Source organism: Chelonoidis abingdonii, chromosome 2 (genome assembly GCF_003597395.2).
Source record: "Chelonoidis abingdonii isolate Lonesome George chromosome 2, CheloAbing_2.0, whole genome shotgun sequence".
Taxonomy (NCBI): domain Eukaryota; kingdom Metazoa; phylum Chordata; order Testudines; family Testudinidae; genus Chelonoidis; species Chelonoidis abingdonii.
The window spans coordinates 285,728,937-285,749,913 of NC_133770.1; the positions used below are offsets into that span (position 1 = coordinate 285,728,937).

The 20,977-nt window shown below is 41.8% G+C and overlaps 1 protein-coding gene across 1 annotated transcript in view; it reads right to left on the minus strand.

Moving 5' to 3' along the window:
• The window catches only part of KCNQ3 (potassium voltage-gated channel subfamily Q member 3), a 279,453-nt gene that overhangs the window by 31,024 nt on the left and 227,452 nt on the right, over positions 1 to 20,977 (minus strand). Inside the window, exons 2-8 of the mRNA XM_032795047.2 lie at positions 19,446 to 19,536; positions 16,515 to 16,641; positions 13,227 to 13,399; positions 10,040 to 10,195; positions 5,562 to 5,672; positions 4,448 to 4,543; positions 2,746 to 2,840 (exon numbers count right to left, since the gene is read on the minus strand). Coding sequence (XP_032650938.1) covers positions 2,746 to 2,840; positions 4,448 to 4,543; positions 5,562 to 5,672; positions 10,040 to 10,195; positions 13,227 to 13,399; positions 16,515 to 16,641; positions 19,446 to 19,536 — 849 coding nt within the window. The remainder of the gene's footprint in view (positions 1 to 2,745; positions 2,841 to 4,447; positions 4,544 to 5,561; positions 5,673 to 10,039; positions 10,196 to 13,226; positions 13,400 to 16,514; positions 16,642 to 19,445; positions 19,537 to 20,977) is intronic.

Genomic DNA, 20,977 nt, shown 5'->3' on the forward strand with positions numbered 1-20,977 from the left:
CAGGGGGCTGGACTTGATGACCTTTCAAAGGTCCCTGCAGTTCCTAGGAGATACGAATATCTCCTATTATTATTTTTATTCAGAGACTGGTTAAGTGATAATCTCACTTTTAACAGCAGTAGCTTCTTCTGCAGTGTAAAAAGAATATTTTCTTCCTTTGGACTAATTCATTCCAAATTGGAAATTGTTTGGGACCTGAAAAAGCAGGAAAGCTTGTTTTTACTTTCCAGATATGAACAAACAGGAAAATGAAGGTGAAGACGACTGAGAAGGTGAGTTAGCTGCAGAGCCAGTATTTTAAGTTTCTCATGTTGACCTGGCTGACATAGTTGATTTAATTTCTGTTGTTTTAAATATTTCATTTAACTATTTTAGTTAAAAACAATTTTAACAAAAACAGACCTGACTTTAAAAACCTTGAATGTTTAACTAATTAAAAAATTCATATGTTTGTTTTGTTAAAATATATGTGTTGCTGTTCAGGAATACATAACGTTGTTTTAGTTAAAGAAGACAATGTCAAGGACTGTCTGGTGATGTTCTGGTGATGTTCTCCTCCTAATACAGCATGGCAAGAAAATCCTCCAAATATTAATGATAGCCTGTTGAGCTGGAGATAGTTCACCTCCCAATGACTTCATAATATCTGCCTCAATTACCTTTGGCAAATGAAATAACCAAACAATCATTCATTTTCTGATATAGCTGTAAAACTAATCTGAAAAGTTTTCAAAATGTATAGTATGTACCTTCTAAAAATGAAACCTACAATCTCTCTGAGTTGTGAAGAATATGTATTAAGGTTATAACAACCAACAAGAATGCGTTTTTATGTTGAAATCCATGATTTAATTGAGTCTTCCTGACTAATGATTTAAATTATGATTTAAACTGAGTCCAGAATGACTCAGACAAATTGAAGGATTGTGCAAAAAAAATCTGATGAAGTTTAACAAGGACAGAAGAATCCCATGCACTGCTACAGGCTGGATACCGACTGGCTAAGCAGCAGTTCTGCAGAAAAGGACCTGGGGATTACAGTGGATGAGAAGTGGGATATGAGTCAGCCGTGTGCCTTGTTGTCAAGAAGGCTAATGGCATATTAGGCTGCATTAGTAGGACCATTTCCAGCAGATTGAGGGAAGGATATTCCCCTCTATTCAGCACTCGTGAGGCCAAATCTGGAGTATTGCAATCCAGTTTTGGGCCCCACTATAGAAAGGATGTGGACAAATTGAAAAGAGACCAGTGAAAGGCACAAAAATGATCAGGTGACTGGGGCACGTGACATGACTTACGAGCAGAAGCTGAGGGAACCGGGCTTGTTTAGTTTGCAGAAGAGAAAAGTGAGGGGGATTTGATAGCATCCTTCAACTTCCGAAGGGGGGTTCCAAAGAGGATAGAGCCCGGCTGTTCTCAGTGGTGGCAGATAACAGAACGAGGAGTAATGGTTTCAAGTTGCAGTGGGAAAGGTCGAGGTTGGATATTAGGAAACACTATTTCAATAGGGTGATGAAGCACTGGAAGGGTTACCTAGGGAGATGGTGGAATCTCCGTCCTTAGAGGTTTTTAAGGCCTGGCTTGACAAAGCCCTGGCTGGGATGATTTAGTTGGTGTTGGTCCTGCTTTGAGCAGTGGGTTCGGCTAGATGACCTCCTGAGGTTTCTTCCAACCCTAATCTTCTGTGATTCTATGAACTTGTCAAACAGAACCTGAATCTGAAAAACAAGCTGAGTTCTTCCCTCCTCTTACCCCATCATTAGAAACAAAATATGTAGAAATCAGAGCACAGCTTCCAATTTTGTAAATGATAATTGAAGTACAACAGAATCCAACTCTCTCTCCCATAGCTGTATTTGCTCTGCAAGGTTAATAAGAAAAAATACTTTTGTCAATCCTGTCGAGAGACGGAATGCATAGTACCATGAGTGTATGCATGTGGGTATTTGTATTTGTGTGTATTATATGAATGTGTATGTGTGTGCATGCCTATACACGCACATGCATACACCACTGTTCCCTACTGGCCAGAATATTACATCAGCTAACATGTATTATTGTATTGCTCTATAGTGATATGCTGAATGTATTTTATATTACATAAGTTGCCATTTTTACACTTGCTTTTCATATAAAGTATGTATTACCTCCATATCTAAGGCCATACTTTACATTTCAATTGATAAGGAATGGGGTTTTGTGATTCTAATTATTTCTAATTATTTTAAATCCTTCTCTGTAAGGGCCCATTTGCGCAACCTTATGAGTAGAATTTAAACTAAGTTAGGGGGGCTGCAGAGCCCAGTCCTTAAGGAAGTCTATGAGAATGGGCTGTAAATCAAAACACAAAGAGAAGCAACATACAAATGTTTTTCCAATAACGTGGTCCCCACTTTTCAAAAACTCAGAGATTTTACAATTAGAACTGAATTATCATCCCCAATATAGAAAAGTCCATGTACACTAAATGGATTTTCAATAAATAATAGTAAAGGAAGGTGGTGAACAATAAAATATCAAAACAGAAACTGTTCAGAAAAGATATATTGGCTTATGCAGCAGAACCCCTTATGCCTGAAACCTCCCTCTAAACTGAAACTGGTGATACTCCCCTGATCTGCATCAGTAACACTGAGAATGCCCAATTATCCAAAACCTTGTTTAGCCACATAAATTCCACATCCCACGTCCTATCTGAGTTCTGCTGTATAGGGCGTTACTGATCGGAGTGGGCAGCACACTTGCCTGAAATATGGAAACGATACAATTGATTCATAAAACCTCCAGGTGGCAACGAGATCCATCCTGTTGGGGTTAGTAGCATAATACCTCCAGGCAGCCTGGATAACATATGAAGGGACATTAGTAACATTAGGGGAAATGTTTTCTGTCCTTCTAAGTGAATGCAGCCAGTTAATACTCCTCTTAATTCAAAATAAGACAACAATGCACATATTCAATGAATTTTCTCACCACATGCATCTGATGAAGTGGATATTCACCCATGAAAGCTTATGCTCCAATACTTCTATAAGGTCTATAAGTCTACAAGGTGCCACAGGACTCTTTGCTGCTTTTTACAGATCCAGACTAACACGGCTACCCCTCTGATACATATTCAATGAGTCGCCCTGAATTATTATACAGCAATATTGAAAGTTGCCATTAGATGGTGCCATAGTTCATGTAAGACTTATAATAAGAAAAAGATGCTCTAGGACAGTAGTCCTCAAAAACTGTTCCCAGGGGCTTATGTGACAGAATACTGTGCACTGTCCATTGTTTTCAGATACCCAGAAAAGGTTACAATTTACTTCTCTTGTTTTATTCTAAAGTCCTATCAATCTAAAAGACCATCTAGCTTAGTAAAATGTAGAACATGTGATCTGTCTGATGTTTCTGGGAATCTGAAAGAGCCATGGTTAGCGGGCAGCAATCAGTTTAATATACTGCTGTGGAAAGTTTTGCTGAGTGATTTTAGACATTAGCACGTAACTCCTATCAAACTTCCACTAGCACATAGACAGCCGTACTGTGGTTACCCTGGCTGCCTGTTACGCAGTGATTCTTTAATGTCAGTGAGTCAGTCTCTCCAGACGTCCCCACAGCGTCCTGTGCTTTGCTAGGTAACAATTTTACTGCAAAAGTATGCTGTTCTACCTATTTCTCCAAAGAGTGGGTCTGACCCTGAGAGGTCCTAAATACCCGCAGTTCCCATTGATTTCAAAGAAAGTAATCCTGGTCCCACTGTAAAAGTTTTGCCATTGATGTCATTTGATTCAGGGCACTGCCTGCAGTGCATATAGGACTTTTGTCAAACATCAACCTTCAAACTACCAATTTTATATTTAATTTTACAAAATAAAATCTAAGGCTCTGATCCAAATCCAGTGGAGCCAGTGGCAGTCTTTGCATTAAATGGACTTGTAACCAGCTCTTAAGACAATCAGCAATCCAGGGAAGTATGACAGGCTCTCTCTTTGCTTTTGCAAACTACTTTTTCTTCTTGATTCTTTTACAGGAACACATATGTTAAGTTGTAACCCAGCAGTCACTATTGACCAACATTATGTACATTGATGAGTTTTTACAGCAACAAAAAGCCTGTGGCATCTCTCTGTATGTGGAGTAGTCTCCCAAGGAAATGTGGAAACTGGGGCCTTGCAAAACAGGTGATTCCTCCTCTCCGCGGCCCACACACATACACACACAACGTGTAGTACAAAAGGTTTTGTCATCTTGTTTCATGTGACTCTATGCCACTGAAATGGATGTTGGAGGGGAAGCTCCCTAGAAAATTTCAGCTGAATGACTAATTTCACTCTGAACATGTGAATTTGTGGCAAAGCCATTTTTGCTCTAAGAGGGACAGGTATTTTGTGAACTCTATTACATAGCGTCCTATTATACAGTATCATTTCAAGATGGAAACCTAGAGAATTCAAACCTGTATAAGTTCTGCCGCTGGCTTTCTTCTTTTCTCAAAATGTTTCTGACGATGTTGTTCCTGGACTTTGAGAGCCAGTCCTGAACCCAAGATGCCCTGAAAGCAGAGGTGGCGATTTGATTGAAAACACAAGAACAACAGAAAATCTGAGGAGAAAGTTCTCTTAAAACGTGTGGATAAGATAACCAGAGCTGTGGGGAATTAGTGGGGGCAATTCACATGGGGTTCAGTGCACTTTTCTGATAGTTCTAGTTCACAGAGCATCATAGTTTTCTGACAAATCTTGCCCTTACGTAGGCCTGCGCTTCACCTGGTTTCATTATAAGCTCCTCAAAAAGCTTCTTGGTCTTCTACTGCCTTGCCAATGACAAGATGTGCAGCTGGTCTGTTTCCCTCCTCTACTGTTTCAGTCAGAACTGAGCTAAACTCTGTGGTTGTGATCTGAAGGGGGTGCATATGAACCATAAGCTCTATACTGGATAACCTGGGCTCTCATCCCCCAGGAATTTCTTTTTAAGTTTTGAGCTAAAGGAAACCCATCTCAAGCTCCAAGTTTTTCATTGTTTCCACCTGAAACCACAGGTTTGGCCCAGGTCACCCAAATCTTGGACCAACCTCACGTGAGAAGCTTTGAGATCAAGGGTAAAATTTTCAGAAATAACTTGGTGACCAAGTCTCATTTTCAAAAGCAATTTAGGAATCTAAGGCTGGATTTTTAAAGGTATTTAGGCACATACGTCACATTGAAATCCATGCCCTAGTGCTTTTTAATAAGGTTAAGGGCTTAAGACACTTTTTAAAAACGTTACCTTCACCCTTTTTGCAACTTTGGTCCAAGTCTCATGTCTGTAACAAAATCTGAATAATTCTCCTGTTTATAGACTTAGCTCTAAAGTTCTGCACAGCACACAGGATAATTCAGATTAGGCTCCAAAAGGAGATTGCTTTTCCCACACCCTGCATTAATGTGCTCAAGATTCCAGCTTGGGAGTCATCGAACTGCAGGCTCCCACTTGAATTTCCAGTGGAATCTGCATAGAGGGGAGGCTATTCCTTTACTTTCTACTTCATTATCTCTGTGTTTTGTTAAAACAAAAAGAAGGACGGTACTTACGGCAGGAAGAGCAAAAAATGAAACTCCAATAAGAGAGAATGTGGCTGCTATCAGCCGCCCCTCCCAAGTTTTGGGGGTCTTGTCACCGTAGCCAATTGTTGCTAGGGTAATCTGTAGGGAGAATGGTTGGCCATTTTATAAGACAGACAATACAAATGGACAAGAAGGAGGCTTTCTTTTAAGCTTGACCTTCAAACCTGCATGACCAGTTTATAAACTTTTGCTTTGACCTCTGGACATCGTAGAAAAATACACAAACTTTCCTAAGTGTAGATTTTGCAAGGAATCTGGAAAATGTAAGCCACAGATATAGGTTTTTTTATGGCACTCATTGTCATAGTACCTGCGTGTCTGATACGTGTTAATGAATTTATCCTCAAAATACCTCTAAACAGAGGTGATATATTATACCCATTTTGCAAATGGAGAATTGAGATGGTACACCGATTATGTAACCTGCCCAAGGTCAGGCAGGAAGTCTGTAGCAAAGTTAGGAATAGAGACCGCTAAGTTCTGAGTCAGGGCATTCACCACAAGCCAACCTGTCCTCTCCTTACACTCTTTCTGTTAAATACAAATAGTTCTCTGATAATAATGTTTCGCTATGCATCGCTGTCCCTGTTTTTCTTCTCCCCCCATCTCCCAGCTTCCTTTATCTGGTTGAATTCCTTACGTTTACATTATGTGTGTGTGACTCAAGCCATGAGCTCCTCACAACAAGTGAGCTGAGCCCACAGAGGCAGTGTGGGTAAAGCGAGCTGGCTGCAGGGTGTCAGGTTAGAGCTGCAGGAGAGGCCATAGCTCCTGAGTTGCGCTCTGCCACAGAAAACTGGATAGCTGGGCACAAATTTTGGCCAAAACTTTTTTTTGGTGAAAAATGCAGATTTAGCAAAATCAAAACATTTTACCAATTTGCATTGGTCTCTCTGACTTGTTTGTGTTTTATAAAAAAAAAAAAAAATTCCAAAAAATTGAAATGTTTCATTTCAATATTTTGAAAAGAAACATTGTGTTTTCAGTTCAAAATGTTTCATTTTGAAATTTCCTTCAATTTTATTAAAAAAAAACCTTTAAAAAAAACAGCTTGAAATCTAAAAGATACATTTTGTTTCGTGTCAAACAACACATTTTGTTCAGTGTGAAGTAAATTGTGTTTTTTAGACTTTTTGATTCACTGAAAATTTTGAAAAAAAATCATTAAAAAACACCTTAAAATATCAGAAGTGCCAGCAAACTAAAAAATCAGCTATATGCATAAACCTACCACACACCCCGTTTTGTTCTCTTCACCAAAGAGGACTGACTGCCAGTTTAATCTTTGCATGGAGATACAGCTCCAACACCCAGATAAGGCATGCGGGAAGACTTTCTCATTGTAATGACTTAATCTGTGGGCTTTTAGTGTATGTTGTTGTGGTGTTGGTCCAGGTCTCATTTACTTGATTCTCTTGCCCTTCTTTTAATTTATCATAGTCCTTTCCAGGAATATAGTGTCATTTATTCTTGTCATTTGGTCCTTAATTCCCTATTGTTATCAATTGTAATATCCTCCAGATCATAAGAATTGTTATTTGTTTATTCACCCAGTCACAGAATCATAGAAATGTAGGATTGGAAGGGACCTCAAGAAGGCATCAAGTCTGAGGCAGGACCAAGTAAACCTAGATCATTCCTGACATGTGTTTGTCCAACCTGTTCTTAAACACCTCCAGTGATGAGGATTCCACAACCTCCCTTGGAAGTCTATTCTAGAGCTTAAATTACCCTTATAGTTAGAAAATTCTTCCTAATATATAACTTAAATCTCCCTTGCTGCAGATTAAACACATTATTTCTTTTCCTACCTTCAGTGGACATGGAGAACAATTGATCACAGTCCTCTTTACAAGCCCTTAGTATATTTGAAGAGTGTTATCAGGTCTTCCCTCAGTCTTCTTTCATCAAGACTAAACATTTTGTCTACATCTTTTCCAAAGTGTGGTGCCCAAAATTGGACACAATTCTCCAGCTGAGGCCTTACCAGTGCCAAATAGAGCAGGACAATTATTTCCCATGCCTTAAATATGACATTCCTGTTAATACACCCCAGAATGATATTAGCCTTTTTTTGCAACTACATCACTTTGTTGACTCATATTCAATTTGTAATTCCCTCTAACCCTCTGATCCTCTTCTGCAGTACTACTGCCTAGACCGTTATTCTTCGTTTTGTAATTGTGCATTTGATTTTTCCTTCCTTAGTGAAGTACTTTGCACTTAGCTTTACTGAATTTCATCTTGTTGAATTCAGATCAGTTCTCCAATTTGTCAAGGTTGTTTGTATTTTAATTTTGTCCTCCAAAGTGCTTGCAACCCCTCCAGCTTGGTGTCATCTGTAAATTTTATAACCATACTCTCTGCTCCATTACTGAAGCCATTAATGAAAACACTGAATAGTACTGGAGCAGGGACAGACCCCTGCAGGACCTCAGCAGATACATCCTCCAGGTTTGACAGCAAATCAATTGATACCTACTCTTTGAATACAGTCTTTCAACCAGTTATGTACCCACCTTATAGTAATTTCATCTAGATCACATCTGCCTAATTTGTTTATGAGAATGTTATGTGGGACTGTGTCAAAAGCCTGATTAAAATCAAGATAAATTACATCTACAGCTTTCCCCTTATCCCCTGTCAAAGAAGGAAACTAGGTTGGTATGGCATCATTTGTTCTTGATAAATCCTTGCTGGCTATTCTTTATAACCCTATTATCCTCTAAGTGCTTACAAATTGATTGTTTAATAATTTGTTCCAGTATCTTTCCAGATATTGAATTTAGGCTGACGGTTCAAAAATTCCCCAGGGCCTCTTTGTTCCCCTTTTTAAAGACAGGTTCTGTATTTGCCCTTCTCTAGTCTTCTGGAGTCCTGTCCTCCAAGAGTTCTCAAAAGTAACTGCTAATGGTTACGAGCTAGTTCCTTAAGTACCTTAGAATAAATTTCATCAAGCCCTGTCGACTTGAATACATCTAACTTTTCTAAATAGTCTTTAGTCTGTTCTTTCCCTATTTTGGCTTGTGTTCCTTCTCCCTTGTTAATACTGTGTAGAGTATGTCAAGACTGAAACAAAATAGATGTTAAACACTTTGATGTTGTCAGTTATTAGTTCTTCTTCCCAACTTTCCTTTGTCTTTCTCTTGCTTTGAACATAGTTACTAGTTGGAGGCACTTCACACACAGAACTCAGGACCCACTAGTCCTAAAGTGGGTCACCCACCTCCAGAAAGAGGAATAAGGAGCTGTAGAACCCTTGGGGATCAGGAGGAGGCAACACATCTAATACATGGGTTGCATGTAAGACATTCAACTTGAACTCAAGCTCAGGAGAAGAATGAATCATTTCTGGATGTGAAATATACACAAGTGCTCTGATTTCCCTCTCATCGACACCAATGTGAATCCTCTGACTTCAGTACAGTCACTACTTATTGATACTGATCTAATTGAGAGAAGACTCAGTCCCCTGAGTGCTGTATGACTTTGGATTAAATTGATAGTGAATTTCTGTGGCAGGGATGTGGGAGGACATCCCAAACAAAGGGGTAAGGCCATGGTTCTGGTTTTGTACCATGATTATCTAGGGTTCAGACTGCATCATGAGCTTGGAGTTGCCCCCTCATTTGGAGTACACCCCCCCCCCCGCCCAACATCTCTTCCACCGAAACTCACAACATATCAATTTAATTCAAATTCAGACAGCACTTGGGGGCCTGACTCTTCATATATGATGCTTCTCTAGGGCTCAGACTAGCATCTCAGGAGGAGATTTGCAGAAGTACAGTGGGCAGTTGGATGCCCAAATTCCAGGGAAAGTCAATGGCAGTTGGGTGCCCGACTCCCACTTGTGACTTTGAAAATCTCCCTTATAGGGATTTCTTCACCAGACATTCTGAGCCAAATTTCCAAGAGAGCTCAGCACCCACAGTTAGAGACAGATTGCCAGAAAACCTCAGCCTCTCGTTAGGCATCTAAATGGCCAGCTTTTCAAAAAGCGCTAAGCACAACAGCAGCTCCCACTGTTCTGAGTTTTGAAAATCTGGCCACTCCACATAGGTGCATAAATAGAAGCTGCTGGGTACTGAAGGCTTTTGCAAACCTGGCCCTTAGACTCCAGCTAACAAAATTCCACAGTTGAATTTTCAAAAGCACTTCAGTGACTTAGGCACCTAAGTCTCAATTTCAAAAGTGATTCAGGTATGTAGGAGCCTAACTGTGATTGAAAGTCAATAGGACTTTCTTCGCACATAGGATCTTACCTCCTATTGACTTTCAGTCAGACTTAGGCTCCTAAGTACCCAAATCACTTTTCAGAATGTGATTTAGGTGTTTTTGAATATATTACTCCAATCCCTTCCATTTCCCTCACACCCTAATTCAACCAGGCAGCTTTATTTCCCTTAAACCAACAAATGAGAGACGTTTCTACAGCTACTTACCAGCCCCCACCACAGTGCATCTGCATAGGTTTCAAACTCTTCTTTCATTTCGACTCCATGGGCATCCTTTTCAGGCACATCTTTCTCGACCAGGTAAACAAGGAATGAGGAAAGGATAAGGGTCAGGAACCCAATGTACCAAGCAGTGATGAGCTCCTGGAAAAGAAACAGACTGAAAATGAGGAGTCTGAAAACAGCATCAGCTTCTGCAATGGCAGCGCCAGACGGCTAGTGACAAAAGAGGAGAGAGACACAGGGTAAAACAGCAAGAACTGTACTTCTGTCTGGATTATAGTCTGGGTCCAGCACAGTGCAGTTCTCGCTGTTCCACACTGCAGAGATGCGACAGTACTTAATACTTACACAGCACCTTGCTGCTGAGGAAATAAAAGCAATTTGCAGTTGTAGTTTGACTCAAGGCTGGATTAAGGCTCAAGACACAGCACGGCATGGGGCCTGGCACCACGGCCCTGGCCTCTCATTGGGAATGGACCCCTCACTTCCCTTCCACAAAAGTTGGAGAAGTCCCAGGGGCCCCCTTCCCCTGACAGCAGCGTCACACATTCCTCCTCGTCATGACCCCAGAGAGGCAGCGTGGCAGTTGGGGAGCCCTTCAACACTTATCCCAGCAGTCAGGGTGACACTGCTTAGGTGGAGGGACTGGGCCTATTGCACTGCATTGCTCCTGCCACAACACGCACACAGTTTGCTGCTGGGGTGGTGTTGGCAGGGCCCACAGCAATGGATTTTGGAGATGACAAGCCATTGAGATGCCTAGGGCAGTTTAACCACTCAAAGCTATTGTTTTCAGACTTTATGTAGCCGTCACTTCATCAGTTATAGTCGGGTCATGCTTCTCAGCTTTTCTTCACAACTATCAGGCTAGAAACCTACTATGGGTTTAAATGAGAAAATTGAGATTCTCATGGAATAAGAATGAGCTGAGTGGGAGCCCTAGGAACAGATGTATATTGCCTAGGCTTTATCCTGGCCCTGGTTTTGCAACATCACTGCAAGGAGGGATTTTACCAGCGTTACAGATGTGTAAATGAAGGCACAGAGAGCTTTAGGCACCTAAATCTATGTGGGGGAGAAGGGGAAGGTAGCATGATTTTCAAGCATATTCATAAGCTTTTGGGGAGCCAGGACTGTCTTTTACTATATCTCTGTACAGCACCCAACACGTTCGGGCACCTAAGTGCTATTGCAATGCAAATAAACAAACAGGCAGAACTCAACAGGAGCTGTGGGTGCTCAGCACTTCTGAACATCAGCTATCTCTGACTTTCCCAAGGTCACTGAATCAGACACTGACAGAGGTGGAAACAGAATTCTTGATTCCCATACAGATACAGTTTACGTATTAGAACTTGCATCCTGGTTACCATGTTTCATCAGAAGTGCAAAGAAGATATACTTTCAGGTTATTATTATTATTTGTAGAGGTCCAGCAGAGTGCTGGGCACTTTACAGCTTTCCCTGTGGCATGATTTTCCTTTTCGATCCTGGGTCATACCACCTACCATGGGGGATGTTGTAGCTGAGAATTTTACAAATGTGTCTTGCTGTAAATCAACTTCGGTAGCAAATTTGTGGTTTGCAATTACTGAGGGACTTTACTAATAAACCATGTTTTTAGATTTGATTGTTTAACATTTGCGCCCATTTTAGCAAACACCCTCGCAACTCTACATATTTCTCAGCCTTCCAAGGCCCAAGTGGAAGGATACAATCTGGGAAAGAGACCAGAGGAGGCCCGCTGGAAAACTAGAGGCCTGAAAAGTATAAAAAAGACATAGTGGCAATGTCTTTAGCATAAGTGACCTTTTTCCAAAACCGCCATCTCCTGAGGCAGCATGTCTGGCAGAAATAAATGATTTGCTACAGACTAGCAGCAGATTTTGTGCAGGATGGAGGTAAATGTGGCTATGGAATGAAGCCCAGTTGAGAAGTAGGCATCCCGATCTGCCATCAGAGAAAAGCAAAGAAGTAGAGAGAAGCAAAGAAATGTGGTCTGGCACTTTCACTTTCCATGGCAATAAAGGGATCTTCTAAAACATTTCCTTCCAAGAACGTCATACATAGATGAGACCTTCCAATCAAAGTTATACATAATGTTGGTAATTCACAGGCCAACCTATAGACCCCCATCTTGGAGCTCTTCACTCAGGTAACTCTTAAACATCTAATCTTATACAATAATGGTGCAAGAGCAGCATAACTACCTGATATCGATCAGAATGGGTCTGACCCTGTAACTGAACACACTCAGAGGCAGTTGGAGAATATATTAGCACCATCCTTGTACTATCTGACCCACGGTTATGGGTGAAAATAAATTAACCACTCTCACGGAAACTTACTTGACTTCTGTTAACCAGCATCAAACCATTATGCATTGAACTGCTGCTCTGATTTTGGGATAAGTCTTTTCCGACCACCCTCCCACACCAAACTTCTCTGACTGTTTTCACATAAGTGTAAGTGGGATAGGGAGATAGATGAACCCAGGCACTGCACTTTATAATATTTCTCAAGGAACAATACTCTAAGGGCCAGATGATGCCTTTTAGACACGAGCCTCTGTAAGGGACAATGATTACTGACATGCAGATGTCATTTCCATCAAATATCAGAAATCAGCTAATGGACCTTGACTCCAGTGGTGGGTAAGTCAACTTGGCCATTTGGTGAACTTAAATTTCTTCCCAAATGGTGACAATGGAATCCCCAGCCCCCTACAAATGGACACAGATGCCCCTCAATGCAGACAAGCATCATGACTGAAGTTTCATCTGATGCACTGAGTGGAAATTAGATCCAAGTCTTAATGGATGCCAGCTAGAGAGAAGCCTGTGTCAACACTTCACTATTATATAGGGCTTTCTTCCGAAGAGCTTGACATGCTTTACGAATAAGGGCACAATCCAACTCCTATTGAAGTCAAGCCCAAAATGTCCATTGGCTTAAATGGTGCAGGATCAGGCCCTGATTAATCTCACAAGACCCCAAAAGAGTAAGAGAGTTGGCTAGGGTTACAGAGCATGTCTGCGGAATAGCACTCAAGGGTCTTGACTACTATTCTGCTGCTCTAAACAATACATATAACACTCTCCTCAAGTGTCTGATCTGCCTCTGCTTTTTTTAACCCCTTAACTCAAATTAACCCTGTAAACTCCTCACTTACTTTGCTATGTGCACAAATAGCTGATCCCAAAAGCTTCCATGTGCCTCCCCTCCTGTCCATTCGGAGCATCCGCAGGATCTGAAGGAAGCGCAGACTTCTGAGCGACGTCGCCAGAACATTGCCCTGGTTCCCAACAGCTACCACCGGCACAGAGGCAATCAACACAAAGATATCTGCACAGCATAAAGGAGAAGAAAGCCAGATCAAAAAGTGGAGTCATCTGTGATGGGTTGTACCCCAGGGGTAGAGTCTGGGAGGTGTTGGAACCGCTATGCCCCCTAACAATTCAGCTGGGTTGGTCTTTCTCATGCTGCTCTGCTGATGATACACAGCCAGCCTCTCCAGGGACTGTTATCCCCCATAATAGCAGGTGGTGGCACACACCCAACTGAATTACTTGAGTGCTTTGCCTAAGCCACTGGTAGATCAACAATGGAGCACCAGCCAATTTACCCAATCCCCAGGTTGCACCCCTCCTGGAGTATAAACCCAGAATTATACCATCTTGCACTGCACAGGAATCTGTACAACACAAGCTCATTAATACAGTTTACTTCCCCCTCGATATGGGAAAGAAATGCACGAAGCCTTTGCTAATTGAGCTGAGATTTTCCCAACCATTTCACTTAAAACACACTGGTTAAGATAAAACCCAAAACAAGTTTATTAACTACAGAAAGATAAAGTTAAAGAGATTATAAGTGATAACAAACAGATCAAAGCTGGTTATCTAGGAAATTAAACAAGAATGCCAACTAAGTCTAATATATGAGACAGGATTTCAATCAACAATATCTCATGTTGACTGATGATACAAGCAGGTTTGCAGATTCTTGAGGTACAGGCTGCATTTTCTGTGCAGCCTTGGTTCCCCTCCCCCATTCCAAGTCCTTTGTCTTTCAGAGGTTCTTCCAGATCAATGTTGAGTTGTGGAAGAATGAAGACAAATCATTATGTCACTCCCCATCTTATATAGTTTCTCCATATGGTGGGAACCCTTTGTTCCAAGCTCAATTCCCAGTCCAGTTTGTGGAAAAATACAGGTACCAAAATGGAGTTGTGTCATGTGGTCTGGTCACATGCCCTTGCGTGCCTTGCTAAGTCATAGCAGCCATTATCCATAGGCTGTTTGAAGCGTTCTCAAGAAGGCTCACCAGGTGGGGGCTAAGCTTCATCCAAGGCCTGTAGTTTCCCTTAGTGGCCCATTACCTTGAATAGGCCCCTCATAGTCAGCGCTCTAGACTGGAATCATGTTGCTTAGTGGGTGTCACTGAGGTGTAACCACATTTGAAATACAGACACATAGTCAATATTCATAACTCCAGGTACAAAAATGATACATGTACACAACTACAATAATTACATTCAGCAAATCATAACTTTTCCAATGACACCTCACATGACACATCTTGTGTAAAATGCATCATCATAATCATATCATAATTATACCACTATGATTAATGTAGGGTGCAGTGTCACACCATCATCTGCTGCTTAATTCCATTTGTTTGTGCTGTAAAATCCCCTGCAAAGATCTGAAACGCACTAGTGAACTCTTTCCCTAATCAATTAAACAGGCACCTGTGAATCAAACACAGCTTGTGGCACTGGCCACAATCTAGGACCCGGGTAATCTCTGCATCTCACATTTGACATGGGACACATTCTGAGTTGGTTAAGAGAAAGGGGCAGAAAATAACACAAGAGTCCGTCTTGCAAAATACAGGCTAATAAATCAGAAGGACAAACAAACCAGAGGACAAATATTCGGTAAGTGGGAAATAATGAAAGCAGGAATACCAAAACATAGTGGTTAGTGAACAGGAAGCCCCTCTTTCTACTGGTGCCCCCTAGTTTTTGGAAATTTGGCTGACTTTCCAGGTCAACGTCTTAAGGCCAGTGCTGTTTATTTTTGTGAGTGAGACAGGCCCAATTTATTGATCAACTAAAGAGATCTGAAATGCAGATTGCTTTTTTTAAATTTATGGACCTTTATGAGCCCATAATTATCCAAGTCGAAATAGGTAACAATTGTGTCAGGGCTTGGCTACACTGGCACTTTACAGTGCTGCAACTTTCGCGCTCAGAGGTGTGAAAAAACACCCCCCCTGAGCACTGCAAGATGCAGCGCTGAAAAGTGTCAGTGTAATCAGGGCGGCAGCGCTGGGAGCATGGCTCCCAGCGCTGCACGCTACACCCATAAGGGATGTGGTTTATAAGCAGCGCTGGGAGAGCTCTCTCCCAGCGCTGCAGCTCTGACTACACTCACACTTCAAAGCGCTGCCGTGGCAGCGCTCCCGCAGCTCTGCCAGGGCAGCGCTTTGAAATTTCTAATGTAGCCATACCCTCAGAAACATTCTCAGGGCTCTTAGCTACTCCATCTTTCAAGTGTGTTTAGAATCAATTGTCTTTGAAATGGCACCATGTGGGTTTCTTATTCGTTCTCTCCCAATAATTCTATAACAAATTTGTGTAATTTACAAATCAAGAGATGATTCTTCTAATCCAGGATTTTAAAATACAACTGAGCTCTTCTTGCTCCTTATACTGACATCAATAAAGAGTCTGTGCTTACAATTTAGATGACAATTTTAATGATTATACGTGAGACAAAACAAACCCCAGCTTGCTTACCCAAAGCTATTCTGGCCCTTAAACAGTAATATGAGTAGTATTATTGATTTGTATTACAATAGCACCTGAAGGCCACAACTGAGACCCTATCGTGCAAAGTGCTGCACAAAAACATGAGTGCCAGCCCCTGCCCTGCAGAGCTTATATTTCTAAACAGCCAAGACCAACAAGACATGGCAGAGGAAATGGGCAGAGCGAGAAGTAACTGGCCCAAGTTCATATAACAGAGCTGGGAATAGATGTCTCGACTCCTACTTCAGTGCTCATTAGACCACACTGCAGTAAAAGCTTGTTTGTGTCAGTAAAGTAAGCAGATAGAACTCAAAGATATGAAGGGAACAGATATGTTTAGTAAAGATGTGCCATTTTGCAGTGATTTTTCAAACTATAACAATGTGTGAATTAAAGTTGTTGAGATCCTGCAGAACATCTGAGCAGATTCTACTGTAAGTATCTAATTCTGTCAAACCATAAACACTGTTCTCAAGTGAATCCAGGTTTTCAGGTACTTTATAATTCTTTCTAAACAGTGCAGAACTCTTAGCAAACGTGGCCTTTGTATTTGTCATTCATGCGGTTTTAGACATCAATCACACCTGACTATGCACAGAAAAAGATAGACATATGGAGAACAATCAAAGAGATTGTGCTTACCCAACATACACAAAGGCTTCCTGGCAAATTTGAGCCTCCCTCTCCATCCTTTATAGCGACAACAACACCCAGCAGCCCAGATTCTTAAGGCAAACTCTGCTCCAAAGATGAAAATGGCAAATGTTTCCTGTATCAAAAACACAAATTATACTCTTAGACACATAACAAGGCTTGCAGTAATTCTGGACATGCATTGCTTGCTGGATCAAACAGTGTGTTCGCATATGTGTCTATTATTTTATATATATATAGCCAGATTTTCAAAAAAAACCTCAGCACATGGCATCTCTCATTGTTCTCAGTGATGGAAGAGCGGGAATTCTCCATTGTTTTCAAAGGGAGTAGCTGAGTGCTGAGCATTTCTGAAAATGTGTCCACTTCATTTAGGTCCTCAGATGGGAGCTTACCCCTTTTGAAAATCTGACCCTGAATGTCCCTATAGTATATGTACAAATAATCTGGGTTTTTTGAAATGACATGAGCTAGGAAATTGGAATCTGGTGTTTGGGTGAATTTGGAGCGGAGTTTTGATTTAGACATAGTGTCGTTGCGTTATCTGTGTCATAACAAAGGGCTGAATCCTCACATGCTCCAGCCCATAAGGCAGCTTTATACCACCTCTGCAGCTGAACTTGGGGGCTGCTCTAACTTGCACCACTGGCTAATTGTCACCCAAGGGTGAGCAGGACTGCCACAGCACATTACACTACACCTCCACCCAACAGGCCCATTTCTGCGCTCTACATTGTGGAAAGCTGGGGGGAGGCGGGATAAAACTTCTTCAGCTCCCTTTCTAAATCACAAAGGAACAAAAATGATCATCTCTTATAACATTCACATTTAATTCAGGTCAGACTTCACATTGTATGTCACTGGGAGGAACAGAGAGGTAGACGGGGAATTCCCAACACTACTGCTGCTACAATGGTTCACTGGGAGACAGTTTTATGCAGGGCTGGGCTAACACAGCAGCATTCTGATAACACTGTGATGGCTGGACTTTGATGCTAGATACTTTTTGTTAAAGTGACACCATCAACTTGAAGTCTAATCAGTCTTACAAAATGATTTCAATGTAGTTTCATTTACTACAACTGGGCTAAAGCTATGGCAAATGTTTGTGCATCATATTTGTTTTAGGGTGACCAGACAGCAAGTGTTATAAATCGGGACAGGGGACAGGGGGTAATAGGAGCCTATATAAGAAAAAGACCCCAAAATCAGGATGGTCCCTATAAAACCAGGACATCTGGTCACCCTAATTTGTTTTCTCCCTTCTGCTGTGTGAGGGTGTGTCTACACTGCAATCAAAACCCCGCAGCTGGCCCATGCCAGCTGACTCAGGCTCATGGGGCACGGGCTAAGAGGCTATTTAAGTGCAGTGGAGATGTTTATGTTTGGGCAGCGGTCTGGGCTCTAGGACTCTGAAAGGTGGGAGGTTCCCAGAGCTCATATTGCAGCTGTATCCAGAATGTCTACACCACAGTTAATCATCCTCTTAGCCCAATCCCTGCAAGCACAAGTCAGCTATCAGGAGCCAGCTGTGAGTGTCTCATTACAGCATAGACATACCCTGAAAGACCCACACAAACAACAGAGGAAACTGACTAACTTGGGTTTTCAGGTCCTGTAGATCCTCCCCTTAGGGTGGGGGAGGGATCCTTAAGCAGTGGACGGGCTTCTGAAATAAGTTGAAAATAACCCCAGAGAACAGGATTTATTTTCTCCAAATCTTTGAAGGCTAGTCATCTTAACCATTGCTCACAGCGTTACCAGGTACAATCTCTTCAGACAGATGTGTGATTTTGAAGCTGATGGCATCCCTTTAATGAGAGCTTGAAATCAGCAGAATATTGCAGATTGAAGTAAAAATTGTGCAGAGACTATAAGGGTTATGTCTGCATTGCAGCTGGACCGAGTCTCCCAGCCTGGGTAGACAGTTTCATGCTAGCAGTGTGGGTGTTGTGTCTGTAGCGGAGACTCGAGCTAGCCAGACGGTGGGGTGGGCTTGAGAACCCGAGCTGTCACACTGCTGTTTCTAGCGCACTAACACAAGCCCCACTAGTGGAAATTTTCCACCTGGGCTGGGAAACTGAAATTTAGACATACCTCTAGGGTTGGATTTTAGTTACCAATTACCTCAGTGGGATCACAATTAGGCCAACAATGACTGGCTGTTATTGAAAATCCAATCCTAAAATTATAGGATCTACAATTTTCCCCCATCCACTATTTCCTCCTACTCCCAGGGTTGTTAAAATCTATTGAGTGCTGACAATACCTCAGGCATTCAACTGTACACAAAAATACAGTTACTGCTTGAAGACCAGCAGCTTTTGCACACAGGCCACTAAATCACATAGTGTGATGGGATATACCAACCCCCCATTGAGCCCTCAAGGGTTAATGAGCTGCTGTGGGCCCATTCAGCCCTGCCCAGCCACACCTGCACTTGCTGTCAGGTAATGAAGGGGCATGTAAAGGGGAGGAGACGAGCTCATGTGCTTGTTGGTCGAAAGGAGAACAGACCTCCTATTCTTTGCTCCGTGAGGAAAAGGAACAACCCAGGGCCCCTGCAAAGGCCACAGCCTGCCAGAGACTGCTAGGGGAAGTAGGCCTGGCTCAGGACTACTGAGTTAGTTTTGGGATTACTTTTCTTTGCCTGATTATAAATGGACTATTGGCACAGGCTGAGCAGCCTGAGAGAGACGTAAGGGACCTACCATGCCTATTGCAGAACCCCAGCCTAGGAGGGATGTGGGGAAGTGCCTCAGTAAATGCTGTGGACTTCTTGCCACCTAAATGAGCCTGCCCTGTAGTGAGTCTGGGACCCTGAAGAGTGTGGAGTCACCAATGGTAATGAGTTTTCATCGTTGCTGAATTTAATCCAAGAAGGTTGACAGCATGACATTGCAGTCCCAGTCTACTTACCAACAGCAGCAGCCAGTCTCCTGAAACAGTTTCATATTCCTTGAAAGTTGTTAGGACGGCTAAGATCAAACACCCCAGAACTATCAGAAATCTGGATTAACATAAAAGGAGAAATTGGGCATCGTTACCACTGTATCCACTTAAAAAGAGATGATTTTTAAAAAACCCACAAAGGTCTGAAAGGGATCACCCTCCATGATCAGAGTGAGATGCAATGTCACTGGGATCAAGGGTTCTGAACCAGGGGGAGTCACAGACAGTGTTAGGGTCAAGACTACCATGTCCTTCCCATATTGTTAAGTGGGAAGAGGAGCATGGGTCAATCCCAAGGTTTGGGGGTCGTGGTATGGAAAAGCGGTTCACAGTATGGGAAAGGTGAAGACAGTCATTCTATCGTTGACTTTGACCCCTCAGACAAGGAGTTCTGTGGAAGGAGGAGATCCTCTCATTGAGATGTTCCATCTGTGGGTATTACCTGTGTTTCGGTGTTACACCATGACGGGCACTTTAGAAGTGCATAGAATAATCATTGCTAATAAAATGGCATTGTAGTAACAACAAAGCAAATCCACTTGGCATGTATTGAAAACCACGAAACACTAAGTTAACATTTCTGTGCAATTAACATTTTGGCACCAATAATATCATCTAGTGCTTTTTATGAGCAGATCTCAAAGCACTTTACAAAGAAGGTCAAAAGCCCATGAAGATATTAATAATTCACAAACCCTTGTTTGCACTGAAAATTTGAGTGTTGTCCTTTTTTTGTAATGCAGATATAAGGGGGTGTGTAACCCACACAGGCTTTGATAGGATTGATATGGGCCTGAGAGGTCAATTATGCTAACTGGCTGCACCTGGAAGGTGGATGAGGCTTAATTAATGATGAAGCCCAGCTGCAGAAGAAGCTGGGTGGTTAATATAAATAAACTGAGCAAGTAAAGAGCAGAAAAGGACTGGATCTTCACAGAAAGACTGGGGTAGCATGAAACCTCCATTTCTATGCAGAGAAAATTCAGATAGTTCCAAATTTTACATTCTTAGGACTTGTGTTTGATAAACTAATTTGGAAGGGTCATATAATTAATATAATTAATAAAAAGAAGATGAATCTGCTTAAAAGTATTGCTGGGAACAAGGGATAAGAACTCACGGATGATGCTGAATAGGGCACTAATAAAACCAGTTACAGATTATGGAGGCCAAACCTTTGAAATATTCAGCTTTGAAATCAACAGTTAAACAATAAGAGTTGATCCAAACCCAAACTCTGGTTAATCCCATGTAGTACAATACTACAGCCCTATTGTGTGTGAAGCAGGGAGCTACCGGAGAAATGCCCATACATTGAAGGATGAAATTGTTAGATTTAACCTTTGGGGCTAAGGTTAATGGAAACAGTGAAGATAAGAGTAATAAACAAATATATGAAGATGGTTGGGAAGTAAATAGACATGATGTAACTGGATGCCATGTACTCCCACATCCTAACAGGGTCAAAAGGTGGGGGAGAGTGGGAAGTGAGTGAAAAG